Source organism: Megalops cyprinoides, chromosome 13, assembly GCF_013368585.1.
Source record: "Megalops cyprinoides isolate fMegCyp1 chromosome 13, fMegCyp1.pri, whole genome shotgun sequence".
In the NCBI taxonomy this organism is placed as follows: domain Eukaryota; kingdom Metazoa; phylum Chordata; class Actinopteri; order Elopiformes; family Megalopidae; genus Megalops; species Megalops cyprinoides.
Window position 1 is genome coordinate 14,106,489 of NC_050595.1, and position 23,899 is coordinate 14,130,387.

General features: G+C 40.0%; 2 protein-coding genes across 42 annotated transcripts in view; both read right to left on the minus strand.

Moving 5' to 3' along the window:
- Positions 1-4,193, minus strand: part of madd (MAP-kinase activating death domain) — a 66,846-nt gene extending 62,653 nt beyond the window's left edge. For 37 of the 38 annotated variants that reach the window (XM_036543258.1, XM_036543257.1, XM_036543253.1 and 34 more), the window contains exon 1: positions 2,888-3,368. The gene's annotated coding sequence lies outside the window, so the exon portion shown is untranslated. Of the gene's footprint in view, positions 1-2,887; positions 3,369-4,172 lie in introns of those variants that run through there. The other variant, XM_036543240.1, reaches the window with a different exon arrangement.
- Positions 4,194-4,364: 171 nt separating this feature from the next.
- The window catches only part of nr1h3 (nuclear receptor subfamily 1, group H, member 3), a 30,770-nt gene continuing 11,235 nt past the window's right edge, over positions 4,365-23,899 (minus strand). For 2 of the 4 annotated variants that reach the window (XM_036543281.1, XM_036543282.1), the window contains 9 exons: positions 23,291-23,374; positions 13,277-13,546; positions 12,482-12,748; positions 11,107-11,315; positions 10,460-10,639; positions 8,586-8,685; positions 8,324-8,437; positions 7,846-7,940; positions 4,365-7,524 (listed from right to left, as the gene is read on the minus strand). In XM_036543281.1, the coding sequence (XP_036399174.1) occupies positions 7,378-7,524; positions 7,846-7,940; positions 8,324-8,437; positions 8,586-8,685; positions 10,460-10,639; positions 11,107-11,315; positions 12,482-12,748; positions 13,277-13,546; positions 23,291-23,333 (1,425 nt within the window). In that variant the 5' untranslated portion in view covers positions 23,334-23,374 and the 3' untranslated portion in view covers positions 4,365-7,377. Of the gene's footprint in view, positions 7,525-7,845; positions 7,941-8,323; positions 8,438-8,585; positions 8,686-10,459; positions 10,640-11,106; positions 11,316-12,481; positions 12,749-13,276; positions 13,547-15,106; positions 15,125-15,193; positions 15,316-23,290; positions 23,375-23,899 lie in introns of those variants that run through there. The other 2 variants (XM_036543280.1, XM_036543283.1) reach the window with 2 other exon arrangements.

Here is a 23,899-nt window from a genome sequence, read left to right on the forward strand (position 1 = left end):
CAGCACAACGACTAAATTACTTCACAACACTGGGAAATACATGTATTCCCTGTTTTTTTTGGGTTAAACTGAGTTTAGGTTGAAGGATTAGTTGTAGCTGGGGATTTAACTATTGCTCACTTGCTTTTTTTGAGAATGCTGTTTGCATGCATGTAAAAACAGCGAAGTGGCAAAGTGGTAAGGAGGTGTGCTCAAAACCCAAAGACTATCGGTTCCATTCCTGGCTGGTCCATTACTGTTATATCCTCGGGCAGAGTACTTAACCTGAAGTGTCTTAGTAAATACCTGTAATGTGTAACATGTAAAGCATTTTAGCTATGCAAATCACTCTGAAAGTAAGAGTCTACTAATCATAATGCATGTAAAAATTCAGACAGTCCTAACCAACCAAAGAACCTTCAAAACTATACCTGTGACAATTTGGAACCCTCCTTCCACAGTGCCATAAACTGACAGAGCAACTTCCTCTTCAATTTTATGAAATTCTACCCAGTTTGATTTTTACAATGGAAATTCATTTTAATAAGGAACACATCAACACATCTGACAAATACACTGGCTCCTACTGACGTCAATAGCCTTTCGCCTATATCCGGTCAAACACTCACAATCACGGTCTCCAATTACCGCTTATTATCTGGAATCACCACAGCACTTGAGAGCAAACCATAGAATCCCACTAAAGCAAACAGGCCCCACACTCATTTAGTCTATTTTTAATTGTTTTCAGAGGCTTTCATTAGTGTCTCCAGCCTAGGAAAGGAGTGTGGCACAGCAATAAGCCATGGGGGAGGGGGGGGGGGGGGGGTGCAAGGGCAGCCTGGAGAGTAAACAGTGCCATCGGTTCATTGCGTCAATGCAGAGCTACGAAAGACACCGCAGACAATTTCCATCCGTGATCAGCATAGAAGAGTTCCAAGGGGGCACAAGCAGCTGTGTATGATTTCAACATCTCCTTTTAAAGTCCAACCATAAGTACATTTACCTTCATTGACAACTCCAGCTCATCATTTCTAAACTTATTTTACAAGACCCCTCCACAGATTATCTAATGCAGATGATGTTTTTTTGCTGCAGCCTTGATCACATAAAAGACAATCTAAAATGCCTCTCATGGATTACATGAAGCAAAAACATGACACACTTTGGGTGATGCTGAAACAAACACATTGGCAGAGGCCAGTCGTACTGTCCTGTCTTTCCACAATGCCATCATGGTTCGCCTTTTAGACACAACTGCTGACCTTCCTTTCTCGGAGCAAATGCATCTCAAACGATCAACAAATTCAACCGGCTGTGGTTGAATTTGGACACAGGACTACCCCTCATAATTATTCCCAATCTATGATCATTGGGTATAGTTAGTGTCTTTTTCTCTCAAAACTGCAGACATTTCAAATTAACACCTCTTACTCATTCCGTCTACTTCCTACTGCTATATCATATACACACTTACATTCTACATTGGGAACAAATTTAGCAAGTTAATTTTACGATATTGTCTACGAGCCTGCGGTGCGCATGTGCCAATGTACAGTAGGCCCAGCTATCTGTTATATTACGGATCGTGTAGACGGTAGGGTGTCGACAGTACAGTAGCTAGTCAGTAGTATTACACTGTCATTAAAGCCCATAATAAATCTAATCATGTCCGTTACAATATTTTTAGTCGTGTTATTTCACCCTGGTAGCCTGATTCTGTAAAAATGATCCGTTAGCTCGCATGTGTAGAGAGGCTCAAAAGCGAGCATCGTCACAAACCAGCTTAGGAAATGCTAACGTTAGCTAGCACCTACTTTAGCCAGCTAACAAGGTAAGGTTAACGTTAAAGCTCGGAAGTACAGTCGACCCTCAAACTCTACTAGCTCGTCTAACTAGGTGGTCGGCTAGCGTTACCTGAGAAGCCAGACCACCTGCGCTCGTCCATTCATGGGGTAAGGGTAGCCAACCTTGTTAAGCAGATCACAAACCATTAATATATGAATGAATGCATGAGGAAATGAATGAATGAATGCCACTCCTGATCAATACGCGTGTGCTTCAACATTGGTTGTTAGCTCGACAGCTAGGGACGCTACCTACTTAGTCTCCCCTTACAAACAAGCAGATGTAACGTCAATGTCCATAACATACTTTGGGAACCAAGACATCATCTCTATTAAGTACACTGCGCTCTTCTTTCATCCAAATTATATCAGATCGGAATGCCCTTTCCCATCGGAGCCCCTACACAGCTAGCTTACTAGCTAGCTTCTTAGCATAACGCTCGCTAAATAATGCTAGATACGTGCATTGTTGTTAGCCGGCTAGGTGAGGTTAGCCAACTAACGACATTGCATTACGGTCAAGATAGCTGGCTCTCTGATATTACTGACTGTGTATGACGAAGCCAGTCAGCAAGCTACAGATGGGTTATTCGTTCAAAGTCTCTAATGCATGACAAATTATGGATTACACCGATATGGTCACTTAGACATCTCGTTGGCTAGCTAGCAACATTATTCACAATATCCATCAAGGTTATATTGCCAACTTGCCTCAGATGTATTAGCTAGCCATTGGCAAATACGACCTAGCTAGGCTACCTTAACCATAAAAACACAGGTAACATTACCTACAGATCAACATTAACAAACGTTAGGTAGCTAGCTAACTAGCTGATGCTCGTTTTCTACAAGCCAGCCGTCTTACGTGAGCTAGCCAATTAAGTAGAACGATGCACAACCAGGCATATGCCTGTATTTCCTTCTGTTAATAGCTAGCCACAGAGCAGACAAGGTAATGATTGTTTTGATATTTTACCACTACATAACAATATATCCACGCTTGTTAGTTGGCTAGCTGCAAATGTTAACGAAACGGTGTATTTAAAGTGTTCATCTCTTACCTGGCTCGCAAGATAACGTTAGTTAACGCTCTCTTCTGGCTGGCTAGCAAGTTAGCTAGCTATTGGTGTTAACTGGTTAGCTCTAGAAATCAGCCAGCTGAATTCGTGTGACGCTTGTCAGATGAAGTTCTTCGAATAATATCCCACTGCGTGTATTTAGCTACTGTTTAGCATTTATCTGTGTATTGCTCATTACATTGGCATCATTGTTCCTGAGGGAGTGATGCTACCTTGCCGGATGGTTAGCTAGCTGGCTACATAACGAGTCGCTGTCACTAGCTTGCTAAAATATCATCTGCAGGGAGTTCCGCATTACTGTAGGGTGGGGGAAAGATCCTACCATTTAACGAAATGGGGATGTTACGAGAAGCAGAGTCATTTCGAGATGCCAGATAATTCATAACGCCATTGCATTACACATCGTTTTTTTTGCCAACTAGACAGCTAATAAGCTATATATAGCTAATATGACTAAATAACGTAGCACCTCTTTGCTGTTGAACGCTGAATGACATTGTGGGAGCCACCAAAGGTAACAAGCCATTTCGAGAATTCATCGCATTATTACGCTGTCTGTAGTCGGCGCATTGCAAAACGTCCAGCAAGACGAACAGAGTATTCCCATACTCGTATTTATACGCTGAAGCATGTATCAATAAAAATGGTGTTTTGTATACTATTTTCATAGCAGGTACTCCACACCCCCGTCCTGCCTGAAGTAGTAGTACATTCGAAAACAATGGAAATTCATGTGGGGATTCGAACTAAACATTTGCCTCGTGAACTAAAAATGCAACTATCAAGTGCTGTCTATCAGCATAAACAGGGTACGGTACTTTATTAATTTAACCAATTCGTTGTATGTTTTTCCTTCACGAATGTTACATCAAAAGGTAATTTGCAACCGAATGGAGAACGAGTATTTCAATGGCTCAAGGCCCCCTCTAGAGGAATACTATATTATTGACAGTGTTTACATCCTGGACATGGAAAATAAATACGTACAGATAGCGAAAGGCGCTTGATAAATTTGGTGGATTTTTGAAACAAATATACAGACAGACTGCGGTTCAGATAGACAGTAAAAGCGAGCTTTCAATGAATGTGAGGTACGGTAGACTAGATCTTTGCTCACAAGTTAGAGACATTCATGCTGCAAATGAGATGTTCTGAAACGTAAATCCATTTTCAACGTTCACAACGATTCCATTTGAGCCTTCGACATAATATAATTGGACAGAGCTGCTCCGCGGCGGCTGTAGTGGAAAACAAGGTGCATACCTACATTTGGACAGGTCGAGACAATGTTTTCCTCAGGCTTGGTGATTCTTGTCCCGGGGGATGACAAGTCTTGAGGGTAACAGCCATAAACAAGCACAGCTCAACACGAAAAGCCGTTATTAAAAAGTGACGTCCATAAAAAAAAACAAAGAGTGTGTTGGTATAATCCGTGCAAATATCATACTGTGCTGCAGGACAGGGAAAATTAGACATTTTATTTATAAAGCTAGATAATTTCTTATTTCCTCAAAATCACTTTAGAATTAGAAACAAAAACATTTTGTACAAGTGGTTTAACACATCAGTTGAACAGTTTGTGCAAAAGAGATTAGGTTTGCCCTTTCCTAAATTAAAACAAAAAACAAATATAGGCTGTCTTTTGGTGGAACTATGTATTTTGTCAGCGTTTACTTTATACATATAAAGCGGAACATACAAGAATTTAAGGCGTTGAAACATTTAAAAATATATATTCATATTTCTATTTCAACATCTATAGCCATTTCAACAGAGGAGACAGTAAGAATCAATGAAAATTAGAACACCTTAGGGTCATTTGTATTGTATAGGTTCAGTCTAGCATTTTATAATATTTATAGCGAATAAAAAAATGCAGCTTCAACACATTTAATATTTAAGATTGAGGGGCATATTATATTTGACTCACTTTGAAGCAATTGCAAGGTGAGGTCAAATAATTTAGGGCTGAGTTACTAATGAGTAATGATGTAAACCTAATACTATTTGTCTGATTTTCTTTTTTATTTATTTGGGAGGGAGAAGTACCCAGCCACTGTTGCATTGAATTAATTATCAGATAAGTCAGTACTCTTCCCCACATCTGTGTTAAATCACAAAAATATGACTTGTATGTTGTTAGATGAACTGAACAAAGGTTATATTTTTCCAATTGTGTAGTCAGAATATAAATCAGAACACATATACTGGATTAATATGATTAAGTGGGTATAAAAGTAATTCAAAATATGACTTTTTAACATGTTATCTATGGGTACATTTTCATGTAATGACCTTAGCCAGGCCCAGATCTGGTGTTCAAGGTCCCAAATGAAAAGTCAACGTGTTAAAAATTCTTGGACACCACACAGGTCCTGTCAGTCATAATCTGCCCCAAAACCAGACAGTAGAAGTGACAGGTCCATTTAATGGCTGTTGGTTGTTTCCTATTTCTTTTCTGGACACTGCCAGATAAAACCTTGCAGCAAAAAAAACAGCCATGTTTTACAACCCTGATGACAATGTTAGCTGAGAGTATCTCAAATTGTGCGTTCAATTAGAAGAAAATATCCCACTCTGACATTCAGTGACAATCTAGGTTGCTGATAGAGACATGGGAGGGTGGTAGACCTAGATGGCCAACAGCAGTCTGTGCAATCCTTTGTCAGTGTTGGTGTTCCTGGGTTATTAGGGTTTCTTTTGTCTAAAATCTTTTGTAAATGTAACTGAACTGGGAATCTCATTTTTTCGGTGCACCCAATTAGACAGTCTCAACCATTCATATTGAATAATTGGATGCTTTCTCCATTACTGTTCAATTTAAGTCAATCACAAAAGCCATATAAAACACCAATGACCCACACATTGAATTCCAACCACATCTGTAAATGTTTTGCATTGATAAATCTTGGCCACAGCCGAATGTAAACTGTTCTAACTACTGTTCCCTATTAGTTAATCCCTTATTATGGTGTCATTATTACTACCCCAGCTGTTACTGTATTTTAGTTTGATGGGTACCACAAATGTTACACGTTTGGTAGAATGGTAGAAGGTAGAATGTAGAGTGCAAAAACTGTTTAAAAGCTCAAACCTTTGCAGTCCTCTTCTTTGGGGATTTTTTTTTTTTTTTGCATATTCTGCTTCATCTTGCCTCATTCACTTAAGGGTTGCATTAGATTTTATTCTGCCTCCCTGCTAATGTGCTTTATTTTCTCATATCTAAACAAAGACAACAACTGGTGAGCTAATGACATTAATAAAATTTGAAGACAGTTACTCTTTACTTGGACCATACAATAAATTCCACTTTGTGCAATAAGCCTTGCCAATATGCACTACACAGTAGGAATACTTAATTATTTGAGAAGCTAATCTAATAGTTCTTTTGATTAATCATATTTGATGTCCCTGATGTTCATGTGAATTTTTTTCAGCTTTCTTGTATGCATTTTACACATGGAATTTTAAAACAGCACAGTGAATGGGAGACAGAAGATAATCTTTTGGGAACTCTCAAAGAATGTGGCAGAAGCCATTATAATTAATGCAAATATGCCATACGGTAGTCGGTACGATGAAGGGACTTCAGTTCTTTTCTTATGTAATTAAGGGTGCTTGAATGTGACCAAAACCTTCCCAAGTGTTATACTTTATGCCTCTAACCAGTAGGGCATCACTTGAATGGCTTACTGTGGGTATGGCCTACATACACAGAACAAGCATAAATGGTTAAACATCAAAACTAGCCAACATACAGGGCCTTGTCCATCATTACCACTGATATGGATCGGAGGTTGGAGACTGTTGTCAAGGCCAAGCTTTCTGGTCATTTTAAAAGTTAGTAAATTTCAGAATATTGACAATCAATTTAGTTCAACAGTACTAAACACAGGCCTTTCTGTGGATCACAATGAGTCAAGTGCAGTTCCCATGTGCACTCTCCAAATGCTCCACGTACTGGACAGAGGGAGAGAACAAGGTCTGTCTGCCATGCAGGTTCCATCCTGAATGCGTCAAAATGAGGAGGAGAAGTGGACAATTGTCCCTCAACGTCTGCAGTCAGGAAAGAGTGCCAGCAGTAGTCGAAAGGATCGGCCATGACAGCATTTGCAAGAGACAGTACAATGTCGTGATAAGTAAGAAAAAAAATCTTCCCAACTGTCACTCAGCCACCCTTGGCTTTGAAAATCCAGGAACGTGGCTCCTTTCCATTTATGTTAAAGAGAGGCGTGTAAGCAGAACGTGTGTTGACACAGATCTGTCCAAAGAAAGCCACGTATTACATGAGCAAGTTCAAGGTTTTTGCATTGTTTTGTCTGGCCCAGAGATTCCACGGGCCGGATGTGTGCAGCCCGCCCTTGATGGGTGTCCTGCCCACAAATGCACTCTGACGGTTCAGCAGGACAAAGGACGAGAGGCAGCGACTGGTGGGGTGCCTGAGCAGGAGGAGCGGACGGCAAGGTCCTCCGTCACTCGTGGACGTCCCAGATCTCAGACAGCAGGGGCGGAAGCTTTTTGTCCTGGAGGCGCAGGGCAAAGACCTGTTCGGAGTGGACGCTGCTGAGGGTACGGAGGCTTACCAGCTTCATAAGCATGCGTGGGAACATCAGGTGATCCTGCAAGAGACCAACCAACCCTTCAGTAGTAGCCAATAACTCATTATAACTTCTGCATCTTAAAGAATAAACGTCTGAGCTCCAATGGGAAAAATGCTGGTGCAAAGTATAGGACACTGTCAACATGCTGACAGATACTGCACCTGACAACATCTCTGCAGCACAGCTTTTTAAGTTCACACAAATATTTTAACATGCTAGAACATGTCTGATAAAAACAAATTCAGAATACTTACATTTTTTCTATAGAACAACTGTAAACATGTTTTTTTAATTTGTTGTGTTTGGGCAGAATTTCAGTCATACATGCACAGCACTTACATTTGGTCTCTTTATCCTGATGTAAGAATGAAGTGCATCCACATATGGCTGCTGCAGTCTTTCCACTAAATCATGGTCTTGCACATTTGGGCGGTCTGTAAAAGTATATGAATACATACATATGTAAAATAAATTGAAATGAGCATAGCTTAGACTCATATACGTGAACACTTGTAAAATCTGACCAACACAACCAAGCTGTGGACTAAACATTATTATATAACACAAACAAACACACACAGATTAGATATAGAAAATGCATAATAATATGCATAAGAAGGGAAGGTCTGTGGTCTACAGTACAGATGCTGTACACACTCATGATGTTCATTAAATGACCACATGCTGTATAACATATGGATAAATATGCAATCTCCAAGACTGTAGCTCTTGTAGGTGGGTGTTGCCAATAACTGGTGTAAATGAAAATGGTTATATCTTCAGTACATCACAGAGAAGGAGGAGGAAAGGTTCCTACCTGCTGAGAAGATGTTGATAGCAATTAGCAGTGCATATTCTGCTTCATCCAAGTGCAGATCATTCATCCCTTTTGAGAACTCAAATATGGGATTTATGAACTCGAACTGAAGCCCTGAAAAACAGTCATCAAGTCTGGATTACTAGCATACTACTAATGGTATTTTCCAAATAGGGTGTCTCAAAGAGTGGGAGGAACATACACAGGTGTTGACTTCTAATGTTCAAATACAGTCTTGAGAAGGAAAAGGGAATTACTGTACCTGCTTTTGCAAAATCCTCTTTATTGTAACTGAAATCCTTCAAAAAAGTAATGCTCTCTATGGCTGGATTGTACCTCCTCGATGTTTCCAACAGCATAATCTGAAAGAGAAATAGCTATCTTAGAATGTGGATTTCCAAAACAAGTATCCATCCATCAAGATCACCACTTTGATTAAACTAGGAAAGCATTCCATTTTCCGATCACTCTAAATAGTACTGTATTTTTGCTGTTCATTGTTAAGCATTGTAACATCAGTATGACAAGGTAGTGCTGCCCTATTGGATCATTCTTAGGCTTTCTCTGATACTGTAGATGCATATGTAGACAGTAGCCACTGTATGTAGTTGCTATATCATACGATGTAGCTACTGTATGTTGCTCATAGGGATAAATGTTAGTAGGTAGGTAGTTTGTTGAGACAAAACTAGCAAATGTTTTATACACCAAAAACAAGAAATGATTACATATGTTTCTATAACATGCCTATTCTTCAGTGCAAACAGAAAAAAATGAAGATTTCTATTCTGCTCCCTTTTTTGTCTGACTTCCACAACAGCAGGCAAATGAGACAACATAATCCTATTTCCCTATGTAACCCAGTTAGAATCTGGCACAGAAAACCATGCTTTTCAAGAAAACATTAACACATAACTTACACTTATTCACACAGACAATAGACATTGCCTCACTGCACAACAGACAGCAAGACCCACTGGGGGAATGCCACCACTGAAGCAGGTGCAAAAGCTGAAAAATTGCAACTTTTATTGTGCCCCTTCCACCCCACCACCTTGCACAGTTAAGTGAGTATCGGATTTCTGAAAATGCACAGCAGTACCTCGTGACATGCCTTCAGTCATTAACAGCCTCTCATTTCTATAAAATACTAAATCATTCCCATGAGATATTCAGTTATTCCCTCACTGTGTTTTTCATTCATGTCTCCTTAGAGGATTCTTGCATTCCTACCGTCAATTAATCTTGTGATGTTTGACTTGCAAGTTGCTCTGGACAAAAGATTCTATCAAACATACAAATAATTAAATATAAATATGTTCCATATTTACACATTCTTGATGGACAGAATTCACTCTGTATTCATTTTATACATATAGTCTTTATGTGGAAAACTGTACAACCCAATTTTCCTCTTAATTCCATGGGATTGTCACTGGTCTAAAATGTTCATGTATGGATTATCAAAAAGCAGAGTTCATCATCATTAAGCAACATCCGATCCAGAGGGTCTTTAGCCAAAGCAAAACAAGGTTTTCCCATTTTCACTGTTAAGCACCATAACCTTAAGGTATTCCCATGCCAAAAAAGATGATAAAATATGCTTATACACACCTGGAGGAATTATCCAATACTTGGGGTCTTTACATTACATTACATTATTGGCATTTGGCAGACGCTGTTATCCAGAGCGACTTACACGTGACACAATTTTTACTTGAGATTGTACAAGCAGAGATGTGTGTTTTTTGGGTTTTGCTCCTCTTTTATTGAAATATGTAGTTTGCGCTAATAGATAAAGATATTGTCAAAATCTTGCATGATACTGCTGTTAAACAAGATGCATCAAGATTTCAGAGGTTCAGAGGCTTACACCACAAGGTGGTGCTCACCAATACTTTAAAACAAAATTGGACCCCTACCCCTAAAAATATTTCAGAATTTGTTGAAGGGTGTTGATGATACACAGGTACGTGGATCACAGAACAGCAAACCTGAAACAACCCTTCATCAAACTGGGACTTCTGAAGAGTGGTATTTACTAAAGTCCTCGCTCCCCTTGTAATGTCCCGGTTGTGAACAGTGGGAACAGCAGATGGCCTTACACTCCTTTGGGGAATGAGGCAGAGGGCTCACCTCAATGGTGGAGGTCTTGAGCAGGGCGATCTGGTCCTCTCGGGTGAGCTCAAGGAAGCCCGGCAGCTGCTTGGCAAAGTCGACTATCTCCTGCACGGACATGATGGCCAGCTCTGTGAAATGTGCGAAACGCTGCTGCCGCACCTCGCGGTTTAGGGGGTCCTGGCTCTGTGGCCACGGCTGTCATTAAAAAAAATAAATAAAAAATGCTGTCAGATACATAAACTCACAGAAAATTCATAAATAAAGCAATGAGTAATGGGCAGGCTATAGCTGAGGAAATAAGTTACATGTTAAAATGTAAAAACCCAAAGTAAAAGGAAAATATAATATAATCATATATTAATATATATAATATATAATAATATATTAAAAATATATGCTAATTTATATGTATATAAACATACAACACGTAAATATTTTCCATGTCTGTGTATGTATCGTACATGTGTTGTAGAATATATCTCACATTTGTGATATAAACAAATACATTGTGATTTTTGTCCCTAAAACCACACAATTGTGCACCACACAATTAAAATGTATTGTGCATTTTGGATTTTGCATTTTACCACACACTGAAAAGTTAATAATGTATATTTTATCTTTCATGGCTATAGTCGAGGAAAGCGGCCCCCTTCACTCACTGTGACTTTGGGCCGGTCGATGAAGGACCTCTTGTTGCACTGTTTTTGCATGGCCACCAGCTTCTCGATCATGTCCTGTTGCTCTGGTGCCAGCTGGGGTGGCTCCAGCCCCGGGGCCGGGTTTGGGGGAGCGGTGGACGTGCGTGCCACCTCGTCTTCATGCTGTTTCTTCATTTTCTTCAGACGGATCTGCTCCTCAGAGAGGACACCTGGCGCAGGGATTCAGAAAGGTTTCGGTGATTTAAAGCACGCTACAGCAGTCAGAAAGTCCCCTTCTCTGCTCTGCCATCTTCCCAATGTGCTTTGTCATTTGGGGAAAGTAGTATTACGTTTTTCTTTTCTTCCCTGAAAATTACCTGGTAGCCACTGCAATTAACATGTTGTGTAAAAAGTGAAAAACGTCACATTTGCTATTATGTAAAGACTGTAGTATTTGAAGAGGACATAATTTGAACAGGACAAAGTACAAAGCAGATGCAAAGTTTAAATCCAGGCCTTTGTATTTACACTCCATTTTTAAACATCAAATATTTTCTCATAGTCTACAATGACCTTTCTGAAACATAAGCAATATCTTTCTTACATGGTCACCATTAAGTACATGCTTTTAAACAACTTAAATTTTTGTAGTTCACGTATAACACGTACAGCTCACATACATGTTCCTAATATACATTGGTAGGAGATTTTCTCACAGATAGATCAAAAAACACATTAGTGTTCTTAGATATCTGCATTGCCACAGAGTGACAGAAATTCACACTTCTATTTAAACATTATCCTTAAATGCAATCCTTTCAATCCCTTTAAAATTCTCATTCTACTGACTGAATGTCTACATGGACCATCACAACAATGGCACTGGAAAACACTCAAGTTGTGCCACTTGAGATGTTCTTAAGCAAACATGGCAATGACAGCCCAGTTTCACCCCTTCAACTACAAACATCAAATGCATAATGCAAATAACAAAAGCAAACTAAACAACACCCATTCTTTTAAATGAGAGTGTTCATTCCCATTCCCCTTAGCCAATTACCCATTTGCTTAAGGTGTACACAGATCTGAGTGCTCATGCAATAAATTCTCCTTCTCCTAAGGAGAATTTATTGCATGAGCAGAACTTGTAACTTGTTAAGGAGCAGTTAAGGAGCAGAACTTGTAACTTGTTCCCCGCATGGTTACCACTGCTGTACCCTTGGGCGAGGTACTTAACCCACAATTTCTTCAGTAAATATCCAGCTATATAAACGATAACATTGTAAAAAAAAAACAGTAACTGATGCAAGTCGCTCTGGGTAGCGTCCGCTAAATGCCATAATGTAAAGAATTCTGGCCTTTAAGGACAGGCGGCGGACAGACGGGCGTCACTCACACTGCTCCAGCATGCCCGCCTCGCGGCACTTGCGCAGACGGCACTCCTGGCACTTGCGGCGCATGTACATGTCCATCTCGCACTTGCCGCTGTTCTTGCAGGAGTACTGGGCGCTCTTGATGACGCTGCGGCGGAAGAAGCCCTTGCAGCCCTCGCAGCTCAGCACGTTGTAGTGGAAGCCCGAGGCCTTGTCCCCGCACACGCTGCACACCTCGTTGCCCAGCATCTTGGGGGCCGGGCCCTTCTTCCGCTTCACCGGCTGAGCCTCTGCGAGACAAGGACATGAGAGACGAGGTTGGCAGAGCCGTACTACTCATGTTAGGGGAAGCTGTGCTTGCTGTGCACATATACAATATTTGGAACAACCAGGGATTCTGTCCTATTCCATATGGCAGCCCCAGCTCTAGTAAACCATCATTTATCTCAATGGGTGATATGTAGTAACTAAGACCAATACAGTAATCCTTTCAATTTGCCCCATCACTATCACTTGGGCCCTCTGTTCTTTGCTAAAGCCTGCTTCTGTTAGTTTCTGCTGTTTGTAATGCCCTTTAAAATGGTGACTACAACACCTTCTGCCCTTTATTCTGATGGCAAGTGAGCAGTGGACTCAAAAATGGGGATGCAGCCTGTATACTTGAGACAACACAGTTCAGATTTCCTGGATTCACTGGACGTGAACTCACAGTGGAAGTCCAACTCACAGTTTTTTCCCCGCAAAACATACACATCCTGCAATAAGGCAAAAATCAGCACATTTAAAATGAGCAATATGGGACGGAGGGATTGCCCTACCTGTGCTGGCAGGCAGCATGTCGCCTGTCATTTCCAGCTTGATGTCACTGGAATCCATGGAGAGAGGGCAGCTCAGCTCCTGGCCTGCGGGCTCACCCTGCAGGCCCTGGGGACCCAGCGAGATGCCGTTCTGCTGGGCAGAGCAGCCGGCAACGTGGGGGGCGGGCGGCGGGCCGTCATGGCTGTTGTCCGTCACCATGGGGCCGTTCCTCTTCTCCACACTTGAGTCCAGCTGCAGCTCAGGCGCCACACCAAACACTTTGCTCTCACCTTTAACACACATCCACAAAAACACTTAATTCTGTTGATTGTACACGCACGCTTCACAAAATGTGCAGACAATTACCTAACCTTAAATATACATATGTATTCATCATCAGCTAGAACATACAAGCACTTTCCTCTGTCTTTAAACCTACATAAACAACCATTTCCGTTACCTCTAAAACACACAGAAACATTTTGTCTGCAGCAATACGTCTGTTACATCATGCTGATTTGTGCACCAGAGTCACTAGGACATAGCTAGTCCATGTATTACATGTATTCTCCATGTAAAATCCTGAACATTCGCTGGACATCCCATGCAAGATGTGAGGGGCATATAGGGTACCATGGTGTGTAGACTGTAAGTGGGGAGTACCATTCAAACTTCCACCAGAAGACAACAGAAAAAGAACACACAACAGCTCACAATAAGGCATTCACTTCATCAAGTTTCTGGTTGACTCTTGGTTTGTTTTGTTTACAAAAAAGCCTAACATTTGGATAGAGGAGAAGGAAAAAGAAAAGCATGGACTTGACTGAGGAAGAGTGTCACAAATTACATAAAAATGCTATTCCAGAAGTACTTCCAGTCACCCAATGGTTTGCAAGAAAATGCAGAAAGTCTTGAAATAAGTGATAATTAAATTTGTCTTTGCTAATTATTCAAAAATTGAATAAACCAAAACCATAAACTCATTTTTTTTAAATCAGTCATGCTGTAATTCAGCTGTAATTTTGTGCTTCTGGTGCAGACTCAGTAACAGGTAGATGCAATGTCTGAGTGATACTAAAATGCTGGTTGGTCATAATGAATTGGACTCATGTAATAGACCCTTATAATCTACACAAACAAAGACACTTTACTCTCAACAGTAATACTGAAGCCTATGCAAACACTTTTCTCTTATCTGTAAGGATGACAGTAATCTCCCTTAGATTAATTTATTTTTCCAAACAATTTGCTTGAGTAATGGCAAATAGTCTGCATCACATCAATTAAATTGTCTGCTGTTTATACAGCTGAATATCAAAAGCTCTCATTGTCCAGGGAATATCAAGAACACAGTCAAAGAATAAGAATATTCACCATGATTAGACATTACGCATTTAAACAGAGCATACACTATAAAGGGCACCAAGCAGAAAACCTGCTCCTCTCAGAAGGCAGAAGCTACTGTCCAGAAACAGGGCACATTATGGATATTAGAACACAGAGACAAAGCATCCAATGTGCTTTGATTTGATGAATATAAAAGACGCCATAACAAAATATAAGCACTGAAACAAGCCAGCTTCAGGGAAAGCCGAGCACATGACCTTTGAATTTCTGATAAAAGACAGGAGAACAAAAACCCAGAAAGAGACCGTGGATAACAATGCCTAGACATTATACCGCCAGTCTCTGAGAACTATGCACTACAGTGTGTGTGTGTGTGTGTGTGTGTGTGTGTGTGTGTGTGTGTGTGTGTGTGTGTGTGTGTGAGAGTGAGAGAGAGTTAGAGCATGCGCGCGCATATGCGTGTGTGTACAAATGGATTTCTGTAGAATGTCCTCCAAAACTACCTCAAAATCGGCACGCACAGATGCAAATCTACACCTGTCCAAGAACCTAAAGCAGGACAAACAGCTCCTCTAGATCTGAGTACTCACTGCACCCAGTAGACAGGGGGAGGGAGACATCCTGTGAGAAGACACAGTACTTTGTTAGCCTCATGCAAGGAAAGATCTGCCTCAAAGGGGAAACAAAGCCACAAAATGCTTTCACCCACAGATCCTTCTGGTTGTTTCCACAACACTGGAAGGGGGCCGTGCTGAAGGTGCTGACTCACAGTCACATGCCAGCTGGGGCAGTACTAGGGGAAGGGTCACATCTGACCACGGCGTCCCCCCATTGCTCAACTCCACCCTGATTGGGTTTCACCCACCACAGGGGTTCTCAGCCCTGGGCTACAACACATCACATTTCATCACGCTTTTACTCCCAGATATTGGGGCAGCGTTACATGTTGCCCGGTCAATATACTGATTAGGGGTTCAGGTGGTGAAGCAATTTGCTTGCACCAGCAGAGTGGACCCCGACGTTACAGCTCGACACCCCTGATGCACACATCCTTATAGTAATTCTATAGTCTATAGTTCTATCTGTCTATAGTAATAAAGACAATGGAACAGAACAAAGAAACATTTCCTCCCCCTCACATCTGCATGAAGGCCCTGGGCACGTGCGCACGCAGAGGGACGAGGACATCGGCAAGACCAGCTGCGCACGAGGCAAAGATCTCCACAATTCAACCCTGCAGTTACAACTTAGCATTCTAGATATCGTCCCGGCTCCACCGAGTCCCAGCCCAGACTTCCTTTGAACCCTCCACCCCCCAATCCATAACTTGTTGTGAAACATCTGTTTACCGGTCCTTGCTCCCTTCCAGCAATGTGTTCGCAATGTCCTGCCAGCAGCCCCTGGAGCCTTCCCAAAAAATGACCCGATGGACGGACCTTTAGAGGACAAACTGCACCGTGGGAATAAGGACGAAGGGTTTCTAATCAAAAGCTGTATCTAGTACACCTTTCCACTTCATGGATGTTTATGGGTCTCTCTGCAGTCACATGCATTTGGTTTTTAAACTGTATCAGGGATTCAATGTGACAGTACTGTTACAATGAAAAACTTCACTGCCACAAAAACACTTCCAAATCAGTAAGGCTTTGACAATCTGAAACTTGACTTTCTCCAGAGAATAATTCCATCCTGACCTCGGATCAAGCACACCATGAGAGGGATTTTTCTTACGTATTTCTCTATGTAACTTCATTTAGGTGTCACTATTTTTTAGGCAATGTCACTGTAGTCATAACTGGTTATTTCAAATGAAGCCTGACCTACTTCCCTCACACATGGGAAATTAACTTCAGCAAGGTCTTGCTGATGGTCAGTGGGCTGTACTTTCCATACTTGTGGGATGGAGAGGTCAGCCACAGTGGCAGGGGCCTCAGAGCTGATTCACCAAGCATTCATCGACCACAGAGGAAGTGGGGAAAATGTGAAGCTTCTGAAACCACAGACACTATACATTCCAATGCATTAAGTCATAATGTGACTATCCACCTTTTGTACAGTTAGTGGGCGACTCAGCTGACCATGACCTGCCTTTATCAATCTGATTTTACTCCAGTAACAACAGAAATCCCTGCACTAGACAGAACAGAAATTCTGATGCACCCTCCCTGATCTCACATATTTTTTTTCAAGTCTTAATCATAATCCCTCATGGTAAAGCTTCTGCCAATTCCAGTGTAAAACCAGACCCTAAACATGTACATACATATACAGTCCACTGTGCTTATAAGAATCACATCTCTCTCTGTGACAGTTTGATACTTTATATTATATATCAAGCATTTTAATATGTCCTGTTTTGTTTTTTTATCTTATTTAAATAGAAAATGCCTTTGGCTAAATTCTTCCAACAAAAGTACAGAACGTGCAATATTTTTATACAATGCTTTATTAAATAATATGATGATTCATGGTAATTATTTGAACAGTGCCGTGCAAATTGCTGGCACAGTGTGAACTGCTACAATGCCATGGTGCACTAAATGTCCTTAACTAATTTCAAATATAAAATAATAATTTGACCTACACAAATAACTTTGATTGATGCTGTGCAGGCTAGAACAGCGAGTTGCTGCTTCACACTAGCGCCCTTCATTCTTTATGATGATCTTTTGGAATCTAGCACCATGTGGAATGTGGAATTCGCAGTCTCGCAGCTGTATTTATTTAATGGGTCCTGAGATTACGTGAAGACTCAAGTTTTTCATTTGTATTTACATTTTTCACCTGTAGAAAGCATGAAAGTATAAATAGCTTACATAAAAAAGACAAAGCACACAGCAGTAGACCAACCAAATTTTTGTGTTCAAATTAAGTATATCAAAAAATATGATAAACTGACTGATAAACTGCTCTTAAGATAGTATTCTAGTAACACACCATCCCCAACCCCCAAGTATTTCCAATGTGTTGAATTAAGTGTGTCAAAATACCCCTGACCTTTCACCTCCCATTCTCCAAAAAGGCTTAGGACCCTATTCGGTGGCATAAGCAGACACACATCAGCACACACAAATTAATGTTGACATTTTAATGGTGCAAACAGATATGTGGCCGTGGAGTGTCTCTGTAAAGTGGAGAAGATGTGACAAGGGTGTGTCTGTGTGCTGGCCATGCTGCCTTTAAGGGAGCCTTTACCCCAGTGTTTACTTACACACACTGAAACTGCATCCTAACACTCTCCATGAAAAGGTACAAGGTATAGCTTCTAAAACATGTCCATTCATAATGACTGAAAAACTGATAACAGCTACCTCCATTTTGGTTATTTGACAAATTTTACCTGACATGAGCTCAAAACATGCAAAACCTGCAGCCAGGAGGTTAATGATATTAAAATGAAAAAGACAGTTACAAGGGTGAGGTTTCTGTTTTGATTGTAAATGTATCAAAATGCTCAGATTAACTGAGGGTCTGTATTATTTTTTCACTTATTTTCATTTTCATTTCTAGGAATATGAAACAATTTAATAATATTAACCCAAACCTATCTCCTATGTCCATAACCATACTGGTGGCAGCATATTTGTTAAGAATCTCAAACAAGCACACCTTTCTTAAATTTGGTACTGCAATTTTCATTTAAATTTTGTTTACAGTCACCCAACTGCTTAGAAAAATCTGATTGGCTTCTAACACAAGACTGTCTGGTCCATTCTCTTACACATATGATGCTGCTGTGGATACAATGTAGGCCAATCTCTCTATGACAGCATGTCACAACCAATGTTTTTCAGATGTTTTACGTGTCAAGCGTTCACCTTGGTCTTGTGTGCAGTTTTTCTGTTTTTAAACACCAGCCTTTCCTTATATTTTTACACCTTGCGCCTGCACAACATTTGGAGATGTCAGAAAAACAATGTGACAAACACATGCAGAAAGTGCAGACATGCAGAGACCCATTTTTAGCACACGCACGCATGGAAGTGATTAGGACACAGGGCCAAGGGTCACTGGGTTTGAAAACCAGAGACGGCCAGTGAATTGTATCCTTGAGGGGCAAAAAGATTTAAAATCACTTGCTCCTGACCCCAAAAACTGTAAATACATACATACATATATATATATATATATATATATATATATATATATATATATATTTACAGTTTTTGGGGTCAGGAGCAAGTGATTTTAAATCTTTTTTAAATCTTTTGCCTATGCAGATATTCACAAACAGATGGGGAAATATCTCTACAGTGGAAGAGATTTTTTCTGCAGTTTTAATGTGCAAACTTCATTGTGCAAACATTCATGTAGAGGGAAAATGATCATCCAGATCATATTGTTGGAGTTCAGAGTCTGGTTTTCCTGGTGCTTCATCCATCACTGAACAGGCATTGCCCAGACAGAGACAAACTATAGCTGGGTTGCAAATACATTCAGTACACAAGCTGAATTTCATTTTTCACCTATGTTGCTCTGATAAGTACAGTCTTCCACAGTAAGACTGAATATAAATCACAGAATTAAATTTTCAATTGTGACATATGAGATTCAGTATTCAACAAATATGTAGTGTAACTGTGTCTGGAATCAAATACTGACATGACTGGATTTACTAAGTGATACTGGGAGACATTGAAGCACTCCTGATAACTACCAGATACTGTAGACAATTATATCATGCTCATAAACATAAATACTATACTGAAATGGCAGAAGAGGGATGAAACTGACTATGGTTTTTCCAGTTTTGCTGTGTACATTTTTTGTATTTACATATACTCAACACTAAGTCACATGAATAACAAAATAAAAGCTGACTGTGCTATTGCCCAAGACAGGAATATGGGACAGGCTAGGGAACGGAAATGTTTTTGGTGAACACAATGCCAGAGATGCCACCTATACACAACTTCCCATAAGGGCCATTTCCTCACCAGTAATGAAAACAACACATACAAAAGCCATTATGATACACACAGCACTAACATCAGTGTTCACTTCCCATATAAACAATGAAAACGGCAACAATCTTTGCAACAACTATTGTTCACATATTCAAATAAAAATGTACTATGAACACGGACACTATGTGTCAACCATCCTTAACAAGCTTCAATGGCACAGGAACACAAACACACAGGTCAACTCCAAAGTTCAGAGTAAGTAAAAAATATCAAAGCGGGGTCAGAAAAAATTTCTATTTACTCTGAATGGCTCAGGTCTGCTCCACTTTCACATTATCTCCAGCATTCACACTCTTTTTGAACTGTGATGGCACATGGGAAAGCACTCTTAAGTACAATGCTTTTCTCAGCCGAATCCTCTGTTTTTGCCAACACAAAAAAGCCACCATTCAACTGAAAGCCAGAGAAAAACTCTAACCCAAGGAGACCTTGGCTGGCCATTGATTAAAGCCCTGCATGCCACAGTGGAGGAGAAGGCATGCAATTTCCTCTAAGTCACATGCCTGGGATTCTGAAATGAAGGCAGCCAGTATGTTATAAAGGATGGACCTACATTATCAGGTAATTATTTCAGATTGTTTAGTGTAAAGACCACAGAATAGCCTGGTTATCTATCCGGGGATACATACAAGACCACATCTTGCAAGAGATACAAATTAGCTCTGGTCCACTCCCATTATGTTAACATATACAGGACTACCATAAACTAACCAATCTGTCCATCACAAGTCAGTCACAAGCATGCATATCTACAGAAAATCTAATCACCAATCATCTAATCATTTTCCCTCCATACTGTTCATTTAACAATTTTCTTTTTCCCCCAGAGACATGTTAAATGTTTCAGGGTGAAACTAGATGATTCTGTAGGATCAGTAGTTTGCACAGAACTAGTGTGGAGCAACATGTTTTATACACAACTGCATGTGACTGCACAGAAATGAGTGCTTTAACAGACAAATAACTTCACTGTACAAAACAACTTATTCAATTCAGGCATTGCTGTTAAATGATTCACTTCTATGTAATAATATGAGGCTTATTTATTAAATTACATCAATATAGTGGCGCCATTGTAGACTGTTTAACATAATATACCTACCTCAGTCTAAACCAGTCAATACATCCATGGGAGAAGAATGCAGTATTACTGTTCACAAGACAGAGAAGCATTACAATGCATTCCAAGTTATGCAAGTAGAAAAACTTTGAGCCAGATTCTAGTTTGTTAAATATAGATATTGCAGAGGTTTAAAGCATCTGGCTAGAAACATAAATGTGAATCACCTAATGTTTTTAAGTAGGGGCTGATTAAACAGACTAATGGGTGCAAAATGTTTTTCACATGAACTAGCTGGCAGCAGTAATGCTCTCTTGCTAGCTATCACATTGAGCTGCCAAAAGGCTACCTCTGTCGGCCAAAATGCAACAAAGTTAATGTTGGATAGCTAGCTATGTTACTTTTACTTTTTGCTAATTTTGCTCATTTTAATTATGCACTGCTATGCTAATTACAAAATTGTTAACAAGGAGAATATGTTCAGTTTAGAGCACATGCAGTGCAGATTCACTCTTTTTTTTTTTGGGTCGTGCTACACAGATTCACAACCACGCGCTTATTTGCTACAATATGAGTTATGTTAGCTCTTGATGTCAATTTACATTTCATAATATCATGTAGCTATTACTTGCATCCTTGTTCTAAAACGGATTGTTCAGTCATTTGTCTCAGACATAATTAAAATTGTTTACTAGCTAACTGCTGTGTTAGTAAGCCTGGAATCTGAAACTGGAAAATGTAATCATTCAAGGAAAAGAGGTCTCCAAACTCATTTCTGTATCTGCTCCGATTCTGGAAAGTTGCTTGGTATGTAAGATAGTTATCAATATAACTAACATCACTGATGAGTACATTTAATAAAAATAATTCCAATGCATTAAATAGAATTAAAATGAAATTACATATTATTTATATATTTATATATATTTATATAGCTTTTGACAAAAGGAGAGCTCCATCAGTCATTTGTGGGAACATACAATTCTGGTGCTTTTATCCTTCACATTATTTAGTGTTCTGCTCCACAGTAAGAAAGTAAACAAATGCTGAGGAAACCAGCAAAAGACATGCTCATTTGCAGGTACCATCATGCCTTTCAGGAGGACATTAGGGGGACAAAGGGGCCAATTATTCCAGCTGTCCTGAAGGAAGCTGGCAAAGCCAAGGGTCATATGCTAATTACTTTTCCTTTCACACCTACGGCTGTCTGTTGTCTGCTGACTTATTGTTCTGTGTTCAGTTTGCGAGTGTGAATGGGGTAATTGAGAGCAGTTTGTTTTTGTCGTCACATGTAATTTCAATTCTGACCCACGAAAGGCCAAGAGCCATGCCAGTTTTCGCTTTAAACCAATTATATTTTACACCCAAGGGGTTAAAATACCAGATGCACTGTAATTGTTCACTCGGTGCAGGTAGCAGCACAAAACCCATCATGATTAGTCAAAGACAAAACTAGGCCATACAAACGCAAATCAAGCTGTGTTTTAAAACGCATGTGCATATCCAAAATATGCAAAGATATAAAGCCAACTGTATTGGTCATGCCAGATGGGAAGCAACCGCTGATGGAAAGTGGCCAAAACGAAATCATAGGATAACAAATAATGGCTAATTTAAGAACAAGAACAAAATGAAGGGAAATCTAGAAGTTTGACAATGCTACACATTATTCATCCAATAAAATTACAGTGTTATGATTCATAAACATTTAGCACTGCAAAATTGATGGAAAAATCTGTAAAGGTATAATTCTGTACCGCTCAGTCAACTTACTAATTCTAAGAATGAATACATAATTCATAACATACTAGCATAATTCATTTTCTCTCCCTTTCTGAAGTGAGCATTTGTTATTTCTACCATCGTGTCCCAGTAGATACCATGGAGGTTAAGTGATTCTCCCTCTGCATATGCAAAAAGATAACCGCAAAATTGTCAACAAATTTAGATTAAATATATTTAAAATATTAGATACTGGACCTACTACCCTTCATGGTGGCATAAGGATGCACTCAATCAAGTGTCAAACTTCACACAGACAAAAGATGAAGCGTGCCATGCAACAGTTATGCTGAACTGATATTCACTAATAGAAAATATGCCGACCTCTGACCAACACATTGGGCTGAGGACTTTAGCCTTCAACATACCAAGAAACCCACACAAATATGAAATAAAGGCTGTCTTTATAGTGTGATGAATAATACCTCACATCATACAGAAAGCCACTAGTCACAATAGGTCAGAACGCAGGAGGTTGCAGACTCCAGCAGAAACAAAATGTCATAATTTCTTTCTCTATACAGCATTCACACTGACTGATTCAGAGATGATATTCTAACCATTAAATATGCATACAGTAATCTGCACATTTATGTATTTTATGCACTCCACATAGTAGTTTATAACATTTTATTTCATTTTCAAAAATGTATTAATTACCCACTGAAATGTGCATTGGGAATACACAAAGGCTGGTCACCTGTCATACAGATATCCACCTGGGGTGCACATTTATTTCGCACCCAGAGGGAGAGTGAGAATTTGAGAGAACCTCTAGCTTCTAACTGGATCTCCTCAACTTTATGCTGTAGTGCTGTGCTGTATGAGCGAAATGCTCTCTTCAAAAAATGACTTAATGCAAGCAATGAAATTCTTACCATGACCAACATCAGCGATATTAGTCGCAGACAGTGCGGACATCTTCTGTGCAGCAGCTTGTCATAACGAAATCAATCTTCACCCTGGTGAACCCAAGACAAAAGCGGTAAGGTACTACTCATTTGTGTATATAATGATACTCTACATGGACACATGCAATATGTACATTACACTATTACACTCCACTACATTACATGTAGGAAAACAGCTCCTCATATAAGAAATGCTTAGATACAAACCAACCATCTGCATCACGTAAGGATGTACATGGTAAGAATACGCATTTTAAGCAAATGATTAGTAAGCACATGCAGGCTTAATATGTGCAGTCCTACATCTTACGTGTTCTCTTGTCTCTTTGGTGAATTTTACTTTAGCTACCAAATGCATCATATGCTAGCTAACGCCTGCTAGCCCAGAGATCCTATGCCCTCCTGCTTCCACTGACAAGCTGAGTAGGCTCAGGTACCATGTAGATGCGTGGGTGGGGACAAACTCCTCCCTATCCAGAGGTAGTGAAAGTGATGATTTGGAAACTTTCAGGGGGCCCAAAACCTCCTTGTTCAGCAGGTTGCCCAAGGTTTCCTTCTTCATTTTCACCTTGCTCT